Source organism: Nomascus leucogenys, chromosome 2 (assembly GCF_006542625.1).
Source record: "Nomascus leucogenys isolate Asia chromosome 2, Asia_NLE_v1, whole genome shotgun sequence".
Classification (NCBI taxonomy): domain Eukaryota; kingdom Metazoa; phylum Chordata; class Mammalia; order Primates; family Hylobatidae; genus Nomascus; species Nomascus leucogenys.
Window position 1 is genome coordinate 140,387,757 of NC_044382.1, and position 22,217 is coordinate 140,409,973.

The window sequence follows — 22,217 nt, forward strand, 5'->3', positions numbered from 1 at the left end:
AAAGTAACAAGATTAAGTTTATCTGTGCGCCATTTGCTTTTTCACCTTTAGAATTTGCCCTTGATGCCACCACTATCATGAGAACAGTCTATTCATGCAGCCAATATAGGCAGTCTACTGGAGTGCAGGTAATACAGGCAGTAAACAAAATGGACAAAGTCCCTGCCCTCATGAAGTTTATATCCCAGTGGGGAGGAGATGGATGACAAATAAGTAAATATATAATACGCCGGGGGATGATCAGGGGCATCGAGAAAAATACAGCAAGATAAGGGAATGGGGACTAGCTGAAGGGTGGTAGGAGGGGACTTGATGAAGGTGGCAGTGGAGTGGAAACTTGAGAGAAGTGAGGGAGTCAGCCATGCAGTTGTCCGGAAAAAGAATATTCTAGTCAGTACAAAATCTTTGAGACATATTTGACCTGAAGGCCAAAGGGAAAAGTTGTGGAAGATGAGCTCAGAGAGGTAGTAGGGAGCCATATCTTGCTTATCTTCTTTGTGGGAAATATTTTCATTTAAAGCCTCAAATTCGCCAGTACCTAATATAAAACTAACATCATGACTGAGATCTCAGCTGAAAATGTACCTGTTTATCATTTTGTCTAGTACTGACTCAGATCCATTTATTATAGCACTTCATTTAACTACAAACTCAATTGGTATTTCTCCCACAGGTTTTTTTCAGTACCATATTTGTGTGAGCCTTTTTACACACAATCCCCTTAGAAAAGGAATGCTGTCCAAAAATAGGTGAATTGAGTTTCTGAAAAAACAGAAATCCAAAGAGTAAATTTCAGATGTCTGTCTATAAAAAATGATAGGCAGGCAAGATAATGGATATATTAAATTACCTTTATTTAATCATTGTACATTGTGTACATATATCAGAACATCACATTGTACCCCATAAATGTTTACAGTTATGATTTATCTATTGAAAATGATTTGAAAAAACCTTGTGAATCATGAGAAAAATTAACTCTTGAAAATAAAAAATAAAATGTCATAAATTAAAAAGGAAAACAAACCCAGAGAACCCCTAATAGATCTCACTAGCCCATTCTCTAGGGAAGCTTCTCCGCTTTTTCTTAGAACACTTCTTTTTGAAAGAGACAGAGTTTCACTCTTATTGCCCAGGCTGGAGTGCAGTGGCACAATCTCGGCTCACTGCAACCTCCACCTCCCGGGTTTAAGCAGTTCTCTTGCCTCAGCTTCCCAAGTAGCTGGGATTACAGGTGCCCTTCACCACGCCCGACTAATTTTTTGTATTTTTAGTAGAGATGGGGTTTCACTGTGTTGGCCAGGCTGGTCTTGAACTCCTGACCTCAGGTGATTCACCAGCCTCAGCCTCCCAAAGTGCTGATATTACAGGTGTGAGCCGTCACACCCGGCCAGAACACTTCTTTTAACATCTTATGTAATCATCAAAAAAGAAGGCACCAAAATCTGGACCATATTGATGAAAGATTTTGTGTGTGTGTATGAAAATGTAAAAATAGGGTTAAAATTGTATGTATACCTATAGTTCTTCACAGAGATGTCCCCAGTTTAATAAATGCTTGGCCATCATTATTAGGCTGTCATAGCTGTGTCCCTTTTTAGATACTGGGGACATAATTTAAGGCCAACTACTGATGTGTGACAACAGTGTTCAAGAGGAAACATTGGCGTGGAATTACTCATAATCTGCATACCTTTGTATTTATTATGTGGAATAAGAATATCTCCTATTTCTGCGGTATAAAAAAACTATAGGTCTGGAATGCACACTTATATTTATTGCGGCACTGTTCACAATAGCAAAGACTTGGAACCAACCCAAATGCCCATCAGTGATAGACTGGATAAAGAAAATGTGGCACATATACACCATGGAGTAACTATGCAGCCATATAAAAGGATGAGTTCACGTGCCTTGCAGGGACATGGATGAAGCTGGAAACCATCATTCTCAGCAAACTAACACAGGAGCAGAAAACCAAACACTGCATGTTCTCACTCATAAGTGGGAATTGAACAATGAGAGCACATGGACACAGGGAGGGGAACATCACACACACTGGGGCCTGTCAGCTGGTGGGGGGCTAGGGGAGGGATAGCATTAGGAGAAATACCTAATGTAGATGATGGGTTCATGGGTGCAGCAAACCACCATGGCATGTGTATACCTATGTAACAAACCCGCACGTTCTGCACATGTATCCCAGAACTTAAAGCATAAAAATAAATAATAAATTTAAAAAAACTATAGGTCTGTTGCCACAGGTCAGGTTGGCATTTCTTAGTCCTAGTTTGCATTTTTAAAAAATCATTAAGCAATAGCCACTTGAGTTTCTGGTTATTCTTTAAGTTTATAATAAGACTCCTATTAGAGACCAGTTTAACTTATTCTACTGCTTTGTCATACTAATATAATTTTAAATGAGAATTTGGAATATTTCTGAAGTAAATTTTTTTTAAAAGATTAAATACATGTTATTGTTTCAGAGGCATCAGCAAAAATAGTTGTCAGTACCTGCCATGGAGGCGGTAATTCATTAGCTACAGTAGTGAGTACCAGTAAAACGGGTTGACATTTTGTACCTTAAACCCATGTAGCATTTCACTTAGTGGCTGGCTTCCTTCCTTTTTTTCCTGTAATTTAAAAAATTTTTGTTTTGAAATGTTAGGATTACAGAAAAATTATAAAAATAATACAAATTATTCACATATATCCCTCATCCAGCTCCTCCTGATGTCAACAATTTATGTACTCTGTTATAATACAGTTATCAAAACCAGGATTAACATTGGTATAATGCTACTAAATTACAGACCATATCTAATTTAGCAGTTTTTCCATCAATGTCTTCTCTGTTTCAGGGTTCCATGCAGGATCCCACATAGCATCTACTCGTTATTTCTCCTTAGGCTCCTGCAGTCTGTAACAATCTGTCTTTATCTTTCATGACCTTAACACTTTTGGTGAATATGACCAGTTCATTTGTAGAATATTTCTCAGTTTGACACACACCACAATAATAATTATTGCAAGCAAGATCTGTCAGTGGATACTAAAATCAGTAGGCAGAAAGTTGAGAAGCAAGATATTTACATAGTCTCAACATTTCTCTCCTAAGATACTTATTAATTACAAAGACCAAAACAGTAACTTTACAGTGGAGAAACCTGGCTGACACCACCTAAGCCAAGTGAATAAGGATTAACATCATCAGTAATAAGACATATTGATATCATGATTCCATACCCACTGATATGATATCCTGAAAAGAACATGATGTCACTTCTGTAGTATTCTTCCTAAAAATATATAACCTCAGTCTAACTGTGAGAAACATCAGATACTTTATTTTTAATTGTGTTTTCTATTCAGGCAAAGCATAATTGATTTGAAGGAGAAGGAAATACCAGAATTAAGAAACAAACTGCAGAATGTCAATAGAGACATACAGCGCCTAAAGAACGACATAGAAGAACAAGAAACACTCTTGGGTACAATAATGCCTGAAGAAGAAAGTGCTAAAGTATGCCTGACAGATGTTACAATTATGGAGAGGTTCCAGGTAAGTTTATTGTAGTTTAAGGCAGAATAAAACTTGTTCCATGGTGGCTTGAATTTGAAGTGTGAGAGTTAAAAATAGTAGCTAGTATTCACGTACAGGTTGTGTTTAGAATTTCCCATCCTGAATTTCAGATACCCTCAGGGAGCAACTGCTTAGTTTACATCCCTGGGTTTAAACTTTTTAATTCATAAATTTAAAAATTAAGATAGTTCTGTTTGTTTTTCATCTTTAGTCAGCTTCCGTTTGTTTACATCATTTGAACTGCTGATAATTAATTTCACTTTTATCGTATTAAACTTTGCTAAAATTGTATCTGGAAATGGTTTATAAGTTTAGACTTAAAAAATAAATGATAAGAGTAATTAATTTTTAAAGATTTTGAATAATGCAGTAAGTTTATTAAAGGAAATAATTTTATTATATTCTTAAGATGGAACTTAAAGATGTTGAAAGAAAAATTGCACAACAAGCAGCTAAGTTACAAGGAATAGACTTAGATCGAACTGTCCAACAAGTCAACCAGGAGAAACAAGAGAAACAGCACAAGTTAGACACAGGTAATACAGTCTGTGTCCTTCTGTACTCAAAGAGACTTCGACATTGCGAGCACATGCCTTTTACAGTCAATTTTATATCTGTTACATGGACAACGAAGTTCCTTCCAGTCCACAGTATATTCGCTCTTTTTTTCTGAAAAGCATCACTTCTCTTTGTTCTCTTACTTTGCACAACAGATTTTGAATAGTAGGAGAGTATCAAATAAGCTGTATTCTTTTTTCTTTTTTTTTTTTTAAGATAGAGTTTTACTCTTGTCGCCCAGGCTGGAGTGCAATGGTGCAATCTCGGCTCACTGCAACCTCCGCCGCCCGGGTTCAAGTGATTCTCCTGCCTCACCCTCGTGAGTAGCTGGGGTTACAGGCACACATCACTACGCCCAGCTAATTTTTGTATTTTTTAGTAGAGATGGGGTTTCACTGTGTTTGTCAGGCTGATCTCGAACTCCTGACCTCAGGTGATCCACCTGCCTCAGCCTCCCAAAGTGCTGGGATTACAAGTGTGAGCCAGCGCGCCTGGCCATGAGCTGTATTCTTTCTCATTCATACCTGCCCTGTGCGCTTTCCCTGTGAGTGGCCAGCAGGGGACATGAAGCTGATTTGAGAGCTAGCAGGGTTCTCATTTTATTTTTGTGGCAGTGGGTGGGGCCACAGAAACAGCATTGGTGGATTCCATAGACGGATACAAATGGGAAGAATGATACAAATAGTATTTTCTATGCCCTTACATAAATTACTGTGATAATATGTTTTTGTGTAGTTTCTAGTAAGATTGAATTGAATCGTAAGCTTATACAGGACCAGCAGGAACAGATTCAGCATCTAAAAAGTACAACAAATGAGCTAAAATCTGAGAAACTTCAGATATCCACTAATTTGCAACGTCGTCAGCAACTAGAGGAGCAGACTGTGGAATTATCCACTGAAGTTCAGTCTTTGTACAGAGAGATAAAGGTAAGAATATCCATACATGTTTTTTGTAAAATTATTTTAATTTATTCTTTTTTTATTTTTGTTTTTATTTTTTGAGATAGTCTCACTCTGTCACCCCGGCTGGAGTGCAGTAGCACGATCTCGGCTCACTGTAACCTCCATCACCTGGGTTCAAGCGATTCTCCTGCCTCAGCCTCCTGAGTAGCTGGGATTACAGGCGTGCACCACCATGCCTGGCTAATTTTTGTACTTTTAGTAGAGACGGGTTTTCGCCATTGGACATGCTGGTCTCAAACTCCTGAACTAAGGTGATCCGCCTGCCTTGGCCTCCCAAAGTGCTGGGATTACAGGCGTGAGCCACCATGCCCTGCCCTATTCTTCTTTTTTAGAGACAGAGTCTTCATCGGTCTCCCAAGCTGGAATGCAGTGGTACAGTCACAGCTCACTCACTGCAGCCTCGACCACCTGAGCTCAAGCAGTCCTCCTGCCTCAGCCTTTCAAGTAGATGGGACTACAGGCACACCTCACCACGCCTGGCTAATTTTTAAAATTTTTGTAGAGACAGGGTCTCACTATGTTGTTCAGGCTGGTCTCAAACTCTTGGCCTCAAGCAATGCAGCCTTGGCCTCCCAAAATTACAGGCATAACATCACCTCACCCAGCCCATGTTTCTTTAATATGAAATGCTCTTTATTAGTGTAATGGCCAGAACTTTCAGCACCTCATCGCACTTATTCTAAAATTGACCACATAATTGGAAGTAAAACACTCTCAGCAAATGCAAAAGAACAGAAATCATAACAAACGGTCTCTCGGACCACAGTGCAATCAAATTAGAACTCAGGATTAAGAAACTCACTCAAAACCACACAACTACAGGGAAACTGAACAACCTGCTCCCGAATGACTGCTAGTTAAATAACGAAGGCAGAAATAAAGATGTTCTTTGGGCCGGGCACGGTGGCTCATGCTTGTAATCCCAGCACTTTGGGAGGCCGAGGCGGGCGGATCACGAGGTCAGGAGATCCAGACCACAGTGAAACCCCGTCTCTACTAAAAATACAAAAAATTGGCCGGGCGTGGTAGCGGGCGCATGTAGTCCCAGCTACTCGGAGAGGCTGAGGCGGGAGAATGGCATGAACCCGGGAGGCGGAGCTTGCAGTGAGGCGAGATTGCGCCACTGCACTCCAACCTGGGTGACAAGAGCGAGACTCCGTCTCAAAAAAAAAAAAAGATGTTCTTTGAAACCAATGAGAACAAAGATAACAATGTACCAGAATCTCTGAGACACATTTAAAGCACTGTGTAGAGGGAAATTTATAGCACTAAATGCCCACAAGAGAAAGCAGGAAAGATCTAAATTTGACACCTTAACATAAAAATTAAAAGAACTAGAGAAGCAAGAGCAAACAAATTCAAAAGCTAGCAGAAGACAAGAAATAACTAAGATTAGAGCAGAACTGAAGGAGATACAGACACGAAAACCTTTCAAAAAAATCAATGAATCCAGGAACTGGTTTTTTAAAAAGATCAATAAAATAGACCACTAGCAAGACTAATACAGAAGAAAAGAGAAAAGAATCAAATAGGCGCAATAAAAAATGATAAAGGGGATATCACCACCGATCCCACAGAAATACAAACTACCATCAGGGAATACTATAAACATCTCTATGCAAATAAACTAGAAAATCTAGAATAAATGGATAAATTCCTGGATACATACACCCTCCCAAGTCTAATCCAGGAAGAAGTCAGATCTCCAAATGGACCAACAACAAGTTCTGAAATTGAGGCAGTAATTAATAGCCTGCCAACCAAAAAAAAGTCCAGGACGAGACAGATTCACAGCCGAATTCTACCAGAGGTACAAAGAGGAGCTGGTACCATTCCCTCTGAAACTATTCCAAACAATAGAAAAAGAGGGAATCCTCCCTAACTCATTTTATAAGGCCAGCATCATCCTGATACCAAAACCTGGCAGAGACACAACAAAAAAAGAAAATTTCAGGCCAATATCCCTGGTGAACATCGATGCAAAAATCCTCAATAAAATACTGGCAAACCAAATCCAGCAGCACGTCAAAAAGCTTATCCACCACGATCAAGTCGGCTTTATTCCTGGGATGCAAGGCTGGTTCAACATATGCAAATCAATAAATGTAATCCATCACATGAACAGAACCAAAGACAAAAACCATATGATTATCCCAATAGATGGAGAAAAGGCCTTTGATAAAATTCAACACCGCTTCATGCTAAAAGCTCTCAATAAACTAGATATCAATGGAACGTATTTCAAAATAATAAAAGCTATTTATGACAAACCTACAGCCGATATCATACTGAATGGGCAAAAACTGGAAGCATTCCCTTTGAAAACCAGCTATTATGAGGATCAAATGAAAATGGTATAATAATTCTTTGTGTGGTTCCTAAGTGATAGAACTCGTACTAATAAGTAAAGATTTCTGGAAGATAAGGAAGAACTGGCTGCCTGGTTAAGTAGTAAATGTTATTGGAGGTGGTCAGGTGATGGTTGGTTAATTCTGTATAAGGATTCCTGCTGGTACAGGAGGTTTGTCTTATCTGCAGATTCTTTATCTTTGGCGGACACTCTCAGTCATAGCACTCTTTCCATTTGATGCCAGATGTGGTTTCAGAATCCTTACCAATACAGTGAGCAGGCACTCAGTTGCCACTGGAATGCATTTGACATCCCTTATATAGATTAATCACATCTAGGACTCAACCAGTTAGAAACAATCTTACCTAGGTTTATATAATTATGCATACTCATTCAATAAGCACTAAGTGTATTACTGAATAATTACTATAAATTTTTATTTCTTAAATTTTAGATTACAAAATATCAGAGGTTCAGAATATAATATAAAATAGTACTTGCATCTGTATAATTTTTTACTGTTTATAAAGCACTTTGACATTGAACCATTCAGTGCCTCAGCAACCCTATTTAGATAATGAAATCTCTTTATAGAAAAAGAAATTGAGATTTACAAATGTCTCATGAGTGCCTAAGTTTATGCAGCTAATAGGAAGCAGAGTTGATTTTCTGATAGATCTTCTGACACTGAAGGCATTTGACTTCCTAACACACCATACCACTTCCCAGTATGATAAAATAGACCTATATTGAAGTAATTACTAAATAATTGTATCTACCTCTATAGATTGACTCAGTACTTCAGAATCTTAAAGTGCTTGAGGACCATTGTTTTGAACTGTGGTTATCATATAACTATGTTGTAGATTTAGTGTTACAAGGCTAAATAATGGGGACTTCTATTTAGTAAAATAGTTTATTACTTGAAAGCCCCGTTCCTTCCAGAATAGATGTGGAGACACCAACATTAGTTTAACATATGCTTTTATTACCATAAAATATCTGCATAGCCTTAGCAGGCTAAGCTTAAGGACAGAAGTGTTTTTACCGTCATATTTTCATCTGAAAAAGAAAAGTCTGGACTGAATGAGCTTTTCTATTCTTTGATCATGCAGCAGTGACAGGGGCACCTATAAAATCATAAAGACTCATGCTCGAAGCTACACACTAATATAATTGGGAGCACATGGCCTAGATTAAGAATCAAATTAGTGGTTGATGCAGTATAGCATGTGTAGTGGTTAAGAGTGTGAACTCTGGAGCTGGACTGGGTTAAAATCTTGGCTGCTTCATTTATTGGCTGTTGTGACCCTGGACAAGTCATTCTCTGTGTCTGTTTGCTCATTTGAAATATAGGACTGAAAATGATGGTACTGTCCTCATAGGGTCATTGAAAGGAGCAAATGAGTTGACTTTTAGAGCCTGGCACGTAGAAAGTGCTTTTATTAAGACTGTGAAGTCTGACACCTAAAGTAAGATAATGGAATATTATATAATATTTTATCTTTTTTATATTTTTAGGATGCTAAAGAGCAGGTAAGCCCTTTGGAAACAACATTGGAAAAGTTCCAGCAAGAAAAAGAAGAATTAATCAACAAAAAAAATACAAGCAACAAAATAGCACAGGATAAAGTAAGATTTCATTTATGTATTTACTTATCAAATATCTGTATTAAACTTATGTTCATAGCACCATGTTGGACACTTATTTCACATGAAATTAAATAGCATAAGATAAATAGTATTTTCAGATTCATGGTATAATTTTGACATTAGAAATCCTTGATAGAACAAGGGTTCGATGTAAATTATTTTGCTGCTTGATCTAAAATAGAAGTTAAGAATTGAGACTAATTAATCAATTCCTATAGGTGAGAAAGGTACTTGTCTGCGATCATAAAATTCAGTAGTGGTGGAAACTGGAACCCAAGGTTCATAACTTCCCAGCCAGTGTTTTACTGTGCTCTCCTGTTATGTGCCCTTAAATACAACCAGTGTAAATTTAATGAATATTTTTCTACAGCTGAATGATATTAAAGAGAAGGTTAAAAATATTCATGGCTATATGAAAGACATTGAGAATTATATTCAAGATGGGAAAGACGACTATAAGAAGGTAATTTAAAACTTTAAATTATGTATTTGATTGTATTTTTATTTCATGTGCTGAAAGAATTTTCTTTTTTGTAGCAAAAAGAAACTGAACTTAATAAAGTAATAGCTCAACTAAGTGAATGCGAGAAACACAAAGAAAAGATAAATGAAGATAGGAGAATCATGAGACAAGATATTGATACACAGAAGGTAGGTCTGTTTTGCTTATGGTATCACACCTATGACATTCTTTTCTATAGTTTTATTTTCAATAGAAGATCCATTGAATAGAAATGCAAAAAGGAAAGAGGCCAAGCGTGGTGGCTCACACCTGTAATCCCTGCACTTTGGGAGGCCGAGGCGGGTGGATCACTTGAGGCCAGGAGTTCAAGACCAGCCTGGCCAACACAGTGAAACCCTGTCTGTACTAAAAATACAAAAATTAGCCGGCCGTGGCGGCGTGCACATATAGTCCCAGCTACTCGGGAAGCTGAGGCACGAGAATCACCTGAACCTGGGAGGCAGAGGTTGCAGTGAGCTGCGATTGCACCACCACACTCTAGCCTGGGTGACAGAGCGAGACTCTGTCTCTAAAAAGAAATGCAAAAAGTAAAGAAAAATAATTCCAGTAACATTCTTATTTCATTTATTTTTTATTTTTATTTTCAGTAAAAGACTCGTGGTAAAAGTTCGAACATAAAGGCATAAAACTAAAAGTGTTCCTCCCCTTCTCCTAATTCTCAATCTTACTTCTACATGTCATTAACTGTTACACTTATTTGTTCTTAAGTTTTTTATTCATACAGCAGCAGATAGATAGGTAAATTTAGGGGTGTGTGTGTGCGTGTGCGTGTGTGTGTGTGTATGTGTGTATATATATATATATTTACTTTTATGGATGGGGTCGTATCATATTATTCTGTACCTTTTTTCACTTCACATAATTTGATTTTACATATCAACTCAGATATATCACATTCTTTTTAATTATTATAAAATAGTCCATTTTGTGTATATACCAGCACTTACTCAGACTGATTTCATTTCCTTATCACAAACTGTATGACAGTGAACATCTTTAACATATGTCTGTATCTTTTCTTATTCTAACATATCCTTATGTAGCATAAATTCACAAAAGACGGATTAAGGTTTAATAATCTTGAAAGTTATCTGTAAGGAAAATATTTATATATTAAGTCATTTTCCAGTTGATTCCTGTATCATTTATTTTCTCTATTAAAGAAATTAATTTCTACAGTACAGTCAAAATCTTATCAAGAAGCCATCATCACATGCTTTATGCAAGCATGGTAGTTAATGCCTTTAAAAACTATACCATTTCTCTGTTCTTACTGTTTTAAACAAAATTTACTATTTGAATGCCTTAACCACTCGGTTATAAGTGGTTGCTAAAAATCATTTGGAAGATTAGTTACATTAGTTTTCTGCTGGGTCTCTTTCTGTAGCACCAAGAATTTCAAATATATGAAATATCAGTCAAAGGGAGATCAAATCTCTGCGTGGCCTAATACATACTGAATAACTATAAATTTATGTTGCATATATAACAAAATAATTGTCACTAGCTTTTATGTAGTTGCCTATATAAAAATCACAATCTGTAAATTCGCAGCAGCTCTCTGTATATATATACAAAATTGTTAAGATTAATGGTCTATGACCCCTTTTAAGGTGATGGTCTAAACTTAGTGGATCTGATGGTATTAGTTTACTTTGTAACCTTCCTTGTTCCAGAAATTATTTACTTAGTTATATACAATAGAGCAAAGATAATTGTATTTCAAATTAATGGGAAAACAAGGCAGTGTAGAAATAAGGGCAAGAAAGTAATGAAACCAGGAGAGAAGTGTATAAAAAGTATGCATGAAGTCTGATGTGCTTGCTAAAGATTCTAGTAGTCAAATAAAGAGAGGAGGCCAGGCGCAGTGACTCACGCCTGTAATCCCAGCACTTTGGGAGGCCAAGGCAGACGGATCACCTGAGGTCAGGAGTTCAAGACTAGCCTGGCCAACATGGTAAAACCCCATCTCTACTGAAAATAGAAAAATTAGCCAGGTGTGGTGACACGCACCTGTAATCCCAGCTACTCAGGAGGCTGAGGCAGGAGAATTGCTTGAACCTTGGAGGCAGAGATTGCAGTGAGTCGAGATCACGCCATTGCACTTCAGCCTGGGTGACAAGAATGAAACTCAGTCTCAAAAAAAAAAAAAAAAAAACAAAAACGGCCAGGCGTGGTGGCTTACGCCTGTAATCCCAGCACTTTGGGAGGCCGAGGCGGGCAGATCACGAGGTCAAGAGATCGAGACCATCCTGGCTAACATGCCGAAACCCCATCTCTACTAAAAAATACAAAAAAATTAGCCAGGTGTGGTGGTGGGCGCTTGTAGTCCCAGCTACTCAGGAGGGTGAGGCAGGAGAATGGCGTGAACCTGGGAGGCGGAGCTTGCAGTGAGCCGAGATCGCACCACTGCACTCCAGCCTGGGTGACACAGCCAGACTCTCTTAAAAAAAAAAAATAAGAGAGGAAGTCACAACTAGTCAAGATTCACATTGTGTCAATGCTAAAAGAAAGCCAGTTTCCTGTACTGACTACAGGAAAATGTCTCTATTCATAGAAAGGAAGACATGTGTAGTCTTCAACAGACTTCACAGGGCTTTAAAAAAAATACAGTGTATCTCAGCATCATTATTCCTTGATATAGCTATGTTCTGTAGAGGGTGGTATGATTGAAGCCTGAAGTAAATGTTAATGTTTAGAAAGCAAAGGTTCTTAGCTAGGGGCACCTGTAAATCATCTGAGTTTTTCCACTTCTAGGTATAGAACTAAGAAAATTGAAAACATATGTTCCCACAACAACTTGTACAAGAACGCTCATAGCAGCATTATTTATAATAGTCAAAATATGGACACATCCAAATGGCCATCAACTGATGAGCAGATAAACATAATGTGGTATAGCCATACAATGGAATATTATTCAGCCATAAAAAGGATACATGCTACAACATGAATGAACCCTTGAAACATGCTAAGCAAAAGAAGCCAGTCACAAAAGGTCACATAATATACGATTCCACTTATAGTAAATGTACAGATTAGGTAAATCCAGTGACAGCAGATTAATGTTTCCAGGGGGCTAGAGGTGAGGAAGGAATAGAGTGACTGCTATTGAATATGAGATTTCCTTTTGGGATGATCAAATGCTCTGGAATTGGATAGTGGTGATGGCTGTATAACCTTTGTAAATAAACTAAAACTATTAAACTAAAACGTTTAAATAGTGAATTTTGTGCAATATTAATTACATCTCAGTTTTAAAAAAATCACTTAGGTTATTAAAAATACATGTGTTGGCCGGGCACAGTGCTCATGCCTGTAATCCTAGCACTATGGGAGGCCGAGGCGGGCAGATTGCTTGAGCCTGGGAATTCCAGACTATCCTGGGCAATATGGCGAAACCCCATCTCTCCAAAAAAATTAGCCAGGTGTGATGGTGCACACCTGTAGTCCCAGCTACTCAGGAGGCTGAGGTGAGAGGATTGCTTGAGCTGGGGAGTTCAAGGCTGCAGTGAGCCCTTACTACGCCACTGCACTCCAGCCTGGGCAACAGAGCAAGACCCTGTCTCAAAAAAATATATATATGTCTGTGTCTCCAATCCACACCAGTAAATCAGAATCTTGGGGGTTTGGGCAGAGATATGTGTGTTTTGTTGAAATTCCTTAGAGGTTCCAATATATCCCTTTAGTTGTCAATAACTGAGCCAGCACTGGATGGACTGCATAGCTTTCAGGCAGTCTTCTGAAGTGGTGTTATTCCCAGCCAGATTTTTGGTGGACATTGGACTGTAATCTGTTCAGCGTGCCACTCTCTCACAGGTGTCTAGAATGCAGCTAATTTTTATGTTTCCATAGGTGACCAGCTGCATGCATTAACTATCATCTGAGTTGGATGATTGGGGTTAATATTTAAGAGCTGAGGAGCCTCACAGTCACTTATTTACATACTGATTTAAGCCCTGCTAAATTTAGTCCACAGAATAAAATAATTTGGAAACTTAACTGCCTTTCTCAGTTTTCAGATGAAGGAATATGTGAAGAGAACTGTAGGTGACCTGACTTGCCCAAGGTCACAAAAAGTAGTAACAGGTAGAACTGGACCCTACACTATCAAATTTCTAGTAGAATGGAAAAACAGTTGTGGTATACTATAACTGCATCTGATTTTTTTTTCCCTTCCTTTGTCTAATACTTTATATTTTGTAGACTATAATTGGAATTCTCACTGCTTACAGTACAAAGGACAGATTTGACCCAAAAGGCATTTTATTAGCAATTATTGAGTCAGGCACTATACTGATTACATACACTCATTCCTTTCATCTTCACAATAATTCTTTTTTTTTTTTTTTTTTTGTTAGATGGAGTCTTAGATGGAGTCTTGCTCTCTCACCCCGGCTGGGGTGCAGTGGCACAATCTCAGCTCACTGCAACCTTCGCCTCTCGGGTTCAAGTGATTCTCCTGCCTCAACCTGCCGAGTACCTGGGGCTACAGGCGAGCGCCACCAGGCCTGGCTAATTTTTGTATTTTTAGTAGAGGTGGGGTTTCACTATGTTGGCCAGGATGATCTCAAACTCCTGACCTCAAGTAATCCATCTGCCTTGGTCTCCCAAAGTGCTGGGATTACAGGTATGAGCCACTGCGCCTGGCCACACAATAGTTCTTTATGATAGATAGTATTATTATTGACCATATTATAAGCAAACTGAGGTTCAGAGAATGTAAACTAATTTGCCCAAAGTTATCCAGTTTAAAAGTAATAACACTGTGATTTGAGCCTAGATATATCTGACTTCAAAGCATTATACTCTTGATGTGGTATATACTGTCTTTCAAAACTAGAAGAATAATGGAAGCTGACCTAAAAGAAAGAAATGCCTAGCTTTCTGGTAAAAATGCAGGTAGACAGACCAGCAACAATATTTTGTGCCAAAAATCAATCTCATGTAAAAATGTGATAGCACTTTAAAGAGTCCTTTCATGCAATCGTGAAAGCAAATTCAAATGTTCTGGGATATTAGATGAAAGTAAGCAGTAGCACATTCCCTTGTTCCTAATAAGGAACAACAAGCATAGTAACCCATAGTAGAACCTTGGTAAGTCACAGCAGCTACAGTGGTACATTAGATTGCTTTAGCAACAAAGGACATTTATAACCATGTCATTTTAGTCACCTTTAACTGCCTATAATAATGCCTTTAGTAGATACGTATTCAGTTGTCTCAGTATCTCTGGGGGGGGAGTTGGTTCCAGGACCCCCGATACAACAGATACCGAAATCTAGGATGCTCAAGTCCCTTATATAAAATGGCATATCTAGTGTTGCATATAGCTTATCCATATCCTCTGATATACTTTAATCTCCAGATTGCTTTTTATGTTAATATGTAAATGATATGTAGTTTTTATATTGTATTATTTTAAGTTTGTATTTTTTTATTGTACTATTACTTTTTTTTTCCCCAATATTTTTGATCCCTGGTTAGTTGAATCCATAGATGTGGACCCTGTGGATAAATTGTATGTTTATATTATTTCCAGGAAAAATGAAAGTAGCCTTACTTTCTGACTGTTAAAAAAGAAAAAAAAAACTCTAAAAATAGTCACACATAGATGGGCAGGATTGGATATGAACATTAAGCATGTGAGAGAAATCCTTGATTTCCCTGTCTCATCTACCAGTCCCTGGCCTTTACTGTTGGTGCAAGATATTGCCCCAGGTCTGTCTATCTCTCTCACTTCCCATGTCACTGAGTTTAGCTTAGCTGCAAGGGCTATTGCAGGAGGGTCCCAGCTCCCTCTTTGAGAAATCCTTACTCCAAACTCAGGATAAGTTTTCTACACACATGATTTGTGGGCCAAATCACCCTTCTTTCTGCAGGAAATTTTTTTTTTTCTAAATTCCAAAGAATCAACTTACAAACTGTTTTCTGATGATTGTCTCTTGACAACATAGTTCATTTTCATCACCAGGAAAACCACTGAAATAATTCTGTTGTTGTTGCTGCTGCTAAGTATGATTGAGTCTCTTTTGAAGGACAAAATTGCTCAACAAGAACAGCCAATTTTTTGAAATTTCATTTCAGTGGCTAAGAAAGTACCAAGTTCATAGATATATGCTACTACTGTGGCACTTTTTACTGCCTTGAGTGATTATTATTTGTCAACCTAAAGGTAGAAGTTGTAGGTAACATATACCTAACAGGTTCTGATGGTCTTGGTACATGTTGGGAGACAGAACTAGGAAGAAAAAGTTGGGGAAGACTTCAGTAGTAGTATTGATCTCTTTTAATCTTTTAGGTCAGTGGGCTTTATCATGGGGTTCCTATGCAAAATGATCCACTGGGGATGTAGATATTAAAATATCTAGTTACATTTTTAATTTCACCATTTAAAATGTCTGTTTTGTATGTCTTTAAGTGAACAACACTTCATAGCATTTTTACTAAGTATTTTAATACTTTATAAGTAAATAAGTACACAGATATATGCTCAAATCATTAGGAGACTCCCCATCAAACAGTAGACCTGGTTTTTAGATTATGGTTGTGAAAGAACAGTAAAAGCTGCGCTACAGGAGGTATTACACTTGTGACTGTGGATGGGGATGGACCATCCAGATTGCCCCAGACCTGTAGATTCCTTCACACTGGCTTATTCTCCCTCTGTTGAATTTCGTATGATTCTAAGTAAGACAGAAATGGCACTTGCTGTCACCAGTTGCCTGTTACGGATTTCATGTTAGTAACTTGGTTATTTTTGTTAACTAATTTAATGTTTACCTTTAGATACAAGAAAGGTGGCTACAAGATAACCTTACTTTAAGAAAAAGAAATGAGGAACTAAAAGAAGTTGAAGAAGAAAGAAAACAACATTTGAAGGAAATGGGTCAAATGCAGGTTTTGCAAATGAAAAAGTATGCTTTTACAATAATCTTCGATTTAAATAAACATCTTTATTACTGAAATGTGAAGAATATTAAATACCTGTTTTAAAAGAATTTTAGCCTCAGCCTGGTATCCTTTGAGAGTTACTAGAAGGTGAACAGTGTTTTGATACAATTATATTTCATGGCATTAAGAACTTTATTACTGAAGAAGTGATATAGAATTGGTAATCACACTGTAGTGATGGGCCTTAGTTATTCAGTATTGAACATGCTTAGTCCCCATACATGTGCTAGCCTGCTGCGCAGAATAGTGGTACTAAGCATAAAGAATATGGAGCTGTGGACCTTGCCCGGGTCAGAGCTTGTGCAGTCTATAATATTGTCAATGGAGTTGTTGCCAGAGTGATTTATCCACAGAGATTCATTCTAGATTTTCTCATTTGTAATTATGTGTCCACCAGAGTTCACCGTGGTCTCGATCTCCTGACCTCGTGATCCGCCCGCCTCGGCCTCCCAAAGTGCTGGGATTACAAGCGTGAGCCACCGCGCCCGGCCCTCTTTTGAAAGATGAGCCTCGGGCCGGGCGCGGTGGCTCACGCTTGTAATCCCAGCACTTTGGGAGGCCGAGGCGGGCGGATCACGAGGTCAGGAGATCGAGACCACGGTGAAACCCCGTCTCTCCTAAAAATACAAAAAATTCGCTGGGCGTGGTGGCGGGCGCCTGTAGTCCCAGCTACTCGGAGAGGCTGAGGCAGGAGAATGGCGTGAACCTGGGAGGCGGAGCTTGCAGTGAGCCGAGATTGCGCCACTGCACTCCAGCCTGGGCGACAGAGCGAGACTCCGTCTCAAAAAAAGAAAAAAAAGAAAGATGAGCCTCATTCTTCCTTTATCTGGTCTTATTGTTACTTATTGTAGTTGCTACCTTCCTGGTACAGCAGAAGAGATTTTATTCCTGCCTTGACTGCCTTAGAGTTGCCTTAGGAATTCTATAAGAACCTTGTTGATGCTAAGGCACTAGACTGTTATAAAAGGTTGTACTAGGCAAATACTTAGATTGTCAACCACTTCATCTGGTTAAATCCAGGCCTCTCATTTATTAAACCCTTCCTTGTAGAGTTTTCATGTCTTCTTGAATTTATACAGAAATCTGAATGAAAAAAATGCCCAGGCTTTTCTAAAGGATATAGTAAAGTGAATTTTAACTTAATTTATAAAGCCTAACAAATGGTTAATCCTGTGTTATGGTTCAGTACTCTTAGCTATTTAAAACCTCTTTCATATATCAGGGAAATCAGATTTTTAACTAGAAGAGCTTATCATCTTCAGAGTCTTCATTTTTTTATGCATTATACACACTTAGACCCAGAAAAATCACAGAGGAAATTATGATGAAAGCCAAGAATGTGACCTTAATATCCTAGTTCCCAAGCCTCAGTTCTTTTACACTATACTCTCCATGGCAAGTTGGAAAAGTAATGCTTCTAGAAGAAATTTTGAAATAAAATCATATATTCTTGTCTATTAAAGACCAAAACCAGATATTTAAAAAATTTCTTCTGTAATTGGTACCTAACAGTACTTTTTACATTCATTCACATTACTAAGTACAACTATTTTTCAAACCTTTCTTCAACCAGGACATAACAGAAATGCCAACAAGACATGTAATCCAGTCGACTCTGTAAGGATGCCCGTAAGCTTGAGAGTAGTGCCTGACACATAAGAGGATGCTTAATAAGTGATAATAAATAAATGAAGATTTTTAAAGCATACATTGAAATTTGTATAATCTGCCAGATTATCAGAAAAGTTTGAATATTTTACTTTTTTTGGTCATTATTATGGTTTTTACACTTGTGCAAGAGAAATTTTGTTTTAATGGAGGAATCTAAATTTTTAATAAGTATTACTGCAGAAAATTAATATATGATTTAATTCGTATTGTGCCTTTGACATGAGCAAAATGATGAAGCCTGTTATCCATAACTTCTTAGTGTTGATAATTGTGCATGCTCAGTTCATAATCAGAAGTTTGTGAATTTGTAATATTAATTACCAGAGTGCTTTACTTAGAGTCTAAAGGCCAGGAACTTCATCAGTGATCACATGCTATGAGGGTTCTCTAACACACAAAATTAGCTGTTTAGCAACCTATGTGGGGCAGAGATATGGAAGGAAGAGAGGGGTTTTTTTTTAGTACCAAAGCCCTAAATAATAAGCAAGGAGAGACTCTGTTACAATATACTGGTTGCTAAGGAGAATGATACTTAACCTATCTAAAGAAATCTATGACTTTTCCACTTCAGGTTGTTAAAAGCTAAAAAATGGTCCTCATTCGTCATTTTTCTTTTTTACAGTGAACATCAGAAGTTGGAAGAGAACATAGACAATATAAAAAGAAATCATAATTTGGCATTAGGGCGACAGAAAGGTTATGAAGAAGAAATTATTCATTTTAAGAAAGAACTTCGAGAACCACAATTTCGGGATGCTGAGGAAAAGTATAGAGAAATGATGATTGTTATGAGGACAACAGAACTTGTGAACAAGGATCTGGATATTTATTATAAGACTCTTGACCAGTAAGTATTAGACTGGGGATTTTCTTATTGCGGTGAATATTAACTAACATATTTTAGTAATCTTTTCTCTCATTTTTTTTCTTTTTCTTTTTTTTTTTTCGAGACAGAGTTTCACTCTTGTTTCCCAGGCTAGAGTGCAATGGCACGATCTCAGCTCACTGCAACCTCTGCCTCCCGGGTTCAAGTGATTCTCCTGCCTCATCCTCCCAAGTAGCTGGGATTACAGGTGGATGCCACCACGCTGGGCTAATCTTGTATTTTTAGTAGAGACAGGGTTTCTCCACGTAGGTCAGGCTGGTCTCGAACTCCTGACCTGAGGTGATCCACCCGCCTTGGCCTCCCAAAGTGCTGAGATTACAGGCATGAGCCACTGCGCCCAGCCCCTCATTTTTTCTTTTTTTTTTTTTTATTATTTAAGTTTTAGGGTACATGTGCACAAAGTGCAGGTTTGTTACGTATGTATCCATGTGCCATGTTGGTGTGCCGCCCCCATTAATTCGTCATTTAGCATTAGGTATATCTCCTAATGCTGTCCCTGCCCCCTCCCCCCACCCCATAACAGTCCCCGGAGTGTGATGTTCCCCTTCCTGTGTCCATGTGTTCTCATTGTTCAGTTCCCACCTATGAGTGAGAACATGCGGTGTTTGGTTTTTTGTCCTTGCAATAGTTTACTGAGAATGATGGTTTCCAGTTTCATCCATGTCCCTACCAAGGACATGAACTCATCATTTTTTATGGCTGCATAGTATTCCATGGTGTATATGTGCCACATTTTCTTAATCCAGTCTATCGTTGTTGGACATTGGGGTTGGTTCCAACTCTTTGCTATTGTGAATAGTGCCGCACTAAACATACGTGTGCATGTGTCTTTATAGCAGCATGATTTACAGTCCTTTGGGTATATACCCAGTAATGGGATGGCTGGGTCAAATGGTATTTCTAGTTCTAGATCCCTGAGGAATCGCCACACTGACTTCCACAATGGTTTGTATACCATGGAATGGAAAATATATGTATGTACGTATGTAAACACACACTAGCTTAAGTTATGAAGTTAAGATATAAAGCATATTAATATCTAGGAGTATTCATGATACTACCTCCCTCTAACCAATCTACCATTATCACTGATTCGCATCCACTTAGATGCTCCCTTCTTATCTCAACCTTCTGTCATCCCCATTCCCTGTAACTAGTGACAAAGATTTTTACTTTCTCTGCTTTTTTAAAAAACAGTTTTATCATATATATGTCATATTTTGAGCTTTTAAAAAATGATATGATATTCTAGGATTTGCTTTTTTATTTGGATTTGCTTTTGTTTATCCATGTTGTTTATGGCCATAGTTGATTCATTTTCACTGATGTACGTAATCTACTATGGGAATAGACCACAATGTATCCATTCTCCTACAGATGGACATTTGGGGTTTTTTTCCAGGTCTTGTCATGTCTTCTGGAGGAAAGGTATAAGGTTATATTTGTGGGAGTGCATTGCGGAGTATGCTCAATTTTACAAAATAATGTTGTTTTCCAGAAATGACTTTACTGATTTATACCACTAGCAGTATATAAGGGTTTCTTTGATGGATCCTCTGACATTGGTTTTATAAATTTCTTAATGTTTGCCAACCTCATAGGTTTAAAATGATGAATCATTGTTTATACATTATTAGTCTTGTCTTTGTGTGTGTTTGGGGACAGAGTCTCTCATTTTCACCCAGGCTAGAGTGCAATGGTGCAATCATAGTTCAGTGTAACCGCAAACTCCTGGGCTCAAGCAGTCCTCCCACTTCGGCCTCCCAAAGTGCTGGGGTCACAGGTGTGAGGCATTGTTCCTGGCCCTATTGGTCTTTTCTTATTGATTTAAATGTGTTCTTTATCTCTTCTGCATTTCAGTTCCTTTTCAGTTATATGTATTACAAATGTCTTTTCAAGCATTATGCTTATCTTTTTTACTTAGTATCTTTTGATGACACTGGATTTGATTTTGAGTTAGTTGAATTTAGCAGCCTTTTCTGGTTAGCTCTTTGTGTGTCTTGTTAAGAAATCCTTCCCTACTCCTTTCTCTCTCTCTCTCTCTCTCTGTCTCTCTCTCTCTCTCTCTCTCTCTCTCTCTCTCTATATATATATATATATATATATATATATTTTTTTTTTTTTTTTTTTTTTTTTTGAGATGGGTCTCACTCAGTCGCCCAGGCTGGAGTGCAGTGGCGCCATCTCGGCTCATTGCAAGCTTTGCCTCCCAGGTTCACGCCATTCTCCTGCCTCAGCCTCCCGAGTAGCTGGGACTACAGGCACCCGCCACTATGCCCGGCTAATTTTATTGCCTTTTTAGTAGACATGGGGTTTCACTGTGTTAGCCAGGATGGTCTCGTTCTCCTGACCTCGTGATCCGCCTGTATTGGCCTCCCAAAGTGCTGGGATTACAGGCGTGAGCTACCGTGCCTACTTCTATATTTTTGTCTAAAAGTTTTAAATTTTGCCTTTCACATGTAAGTACATTTAAGTATTTAAGTTGAATTTTTTCCGTTATGAATAACTGGTTGTCTTGGCTCTATTTATTGATAGACTATCCTTCTTTCAGTGACCTGCAGTGTCATTTCTGTCATATATCAGAATTCCCTATGTGCCTGGGTTGGCCTGGGTTCTCTGTTCTACTTAATTGGTCACTTTGTTTATGTCTGTGCCATTTCTCACACCATCTTAATTACATATAGCAGAATTTTCTTTATCCAGTGTATGTCTGTCTTTTAACCAGTGAATTTAGGCCTTTCATATTCATTGTGATTACTCAATTGAGTTGGATTTATTTCTGCCATCTTTTTTTCCTTTGCTGCCTTTTTGAGATGGATTTATTTTTCTTGACTCCTCCTTTTTCCCTTCTTTGGGTTATCCAGTTGACCACATAACATGGGGATTAGGGACAGTAAGCCCCACGCAGTCAGAAATCCACATGTAACTTTTGATTCCCTCAGAACTTAACTACTAATAGCCTACTGTTGACTGGAAGCCTTTCTGATAACAGAAACAGTTGATTAACATATATTTTGTATGTTATGTGTATTATATGCTGTATTCTTTTACAATAAAGTAAACTGGAGACAAGA

At 38.1% G+C, this 22,217-nt stretch overlaps 1 protein-coding gene across 6 annotated transcripts in view; it reads left to right on the forward strand.

Annotated features, from left to right (window-relative positions):
• The window catches only part of RAD50 (RAD50 double strand break repair protein), a 91,127-nt gene that overhangs the window by 45,645 nt on the left and 23,265 nt on the right, over positions 1-22,217 (forward strand). For all 6 annotated transcript variants that reach the window (XM_030818576.1, XM_030818562.1, XM_030818555.1 and 3 more), the window contains 8 exons: positions 3,373-3,562; positions 3,993-4,119; positions 4,877-5,070; positions 8,978-9,088; positions 9,480-9,572; positions 9,647-9,760; positions 16,422-16,549; positions 18,880-19,104. In XM_030818576.1, coding sequence (XP_030674436.1) covers positions 3,373-3,562; positions 3,993-4,119; positions 4,877-5,070; positions 8,978-9,088; positions 9,480-9,572; positions 9,647-9,760; positions 16,422-16,549; positions 18,880-19,104 — 1,182 coding nt within the window. The remainder of the gene's footprint in view (positions 1-3,372; positions 3,563-3,992; positions 4,120-4,876; positions 5,071-8,977; positions 9,089-9,479; positions 9,573-9,646; positions 9,761-16,421; positions 16,550-18,879; positions 19,105-22,217) is intronic.